General features: G+C 78.0%; 1 protein-coding gene across 1 annotated transcript in view; it reads left to right on the plus strand.

The window, feature by feature from the left end:
* Nucleotides 1-325: 325 nt before the first annotated feature.
* The window catches only part of INSIG1 (insulin induced gene 1), a 12,502-nt gene continuing 11,784 nt past the window's right edge, over nucleotides 326-1,043 (plus strand). Inside the window, exons 1-2 of the mRNA XM_040464525.1 lie at nucleotides 326-461; nucleotides 849-1,016. Coding sequence (XP_040320459.1) covers nucleotides 875-1,016 — 142 coding nt within the window. The 5' untranslated portion in view covers nucleotides 326-461; nucleotides 849-874. The remainder of the gene's footprint in view (nucleotides 462-848; nucleotides 1,017-1,043) is intronic.

Below are 1,043 nucleotides of genomic sequence, written 5' to 3' on the forward strand. Positions count from 1 at the left end.
CAGTGGGCCACGTCTACGTGACGATCGAGGGCCCAGGTTGTTCAACCGAGGGATGCCGCCCACCCGCTCCGGGCCAGCCCCGCTCTTCCCACCCAGGCCCGGCCGGCGAGTCCCCGAAGCCCCCTCGGTCCCTCAGTCCATCCGCCCGCCGTCCGCGCTCCCGAGCCAGCGCCGGGCGCGAGGCGGCGGTGGCGTGTGCTGACGTCATATGGGCCGCCCGCCCCCGATTGGCCGCGGCCGCCTCACCAGACCCCGAGCGGACGGGCGCGCGGGCGGGGCGGGGCGCACGGAGGCCACGCCCCCAAGCGGCGGGCCGGGCAGGGTCACGTGACCCGCGGCCCCGCCACCGTCGCCCGCCTTAAAAGCTACACCGCTTGCCCCGCGCCCAGGGCCCAACTCCAAGCGGTCCGGGCCGTGACCACTTTCCACAGCGAGTCCGCGCGCGGGCGCCCCTCGGACAGGTAGGTGGGGCGCGCTGGGGATGCCCCGGGGTCGATGCGGGCCGGCGCCGAGCTCGGGTCGGGAGCCGGGGATCCGGGCGCCCCCGGCCCGGCCCCGGGGCGGGGCTGCACCCCTGACCCCTGCGGGCCGGCTCAGTGCCCCCCTCCGTCCGCCGGCCCCGGGAACTTGGCGCAGCTCGCGGGCGGGGTCCGGGAAACTTTCGGACCGGACGGGCCGGCAGTAGAGGTGCGTGCCCTGCTTCCGCGCAGAGCGGCGCAGCTGCGCCGGACACCTGGCCGCCCCCCCTCCCCCGTCGGCGCACCGGCCAGGTGGGCTGAGGGGGGTGGGGGTGGCGTCCCCACCCGGCGGCCGTGAACTTGACGGGGTCCCGCCCCCTCCCCCTGCAGGAACGCCGGCCGGCGCCCGGGGACCGATGCCCAGGCTGGACGACCACTGCTGGAGCTGTTCCTGTGCTCAGGGCGCCAGGCACCGGAGCCTCCCGCGAGCCGGGCCCGGAGGGCTGGCGGCCAAAGTGGGGGACATGCTCGGCCCCGCGTCGTCCAGCCTGGGCATCGGTCCCCGGGCGCCGGCCGGCGTTCCTG

The sequence above is a fragment of the Herpailurus yagouaroundi genome, unplaced genomic scaffold (assembly GCF_014898765.1).
Source record: "Herpailurus yagouaroundi ecotype Mexico unplaced genomic scaffold, PumYag 483, whole genome shotgun sequence".
In the NCBI taxonomy this organism is placed as follows: Eukaryota; Metazoa; Chordata; class Mammalia; order Carnivora; family Felidae; genus Herpailurus; species Herpailurus yagouaroundi.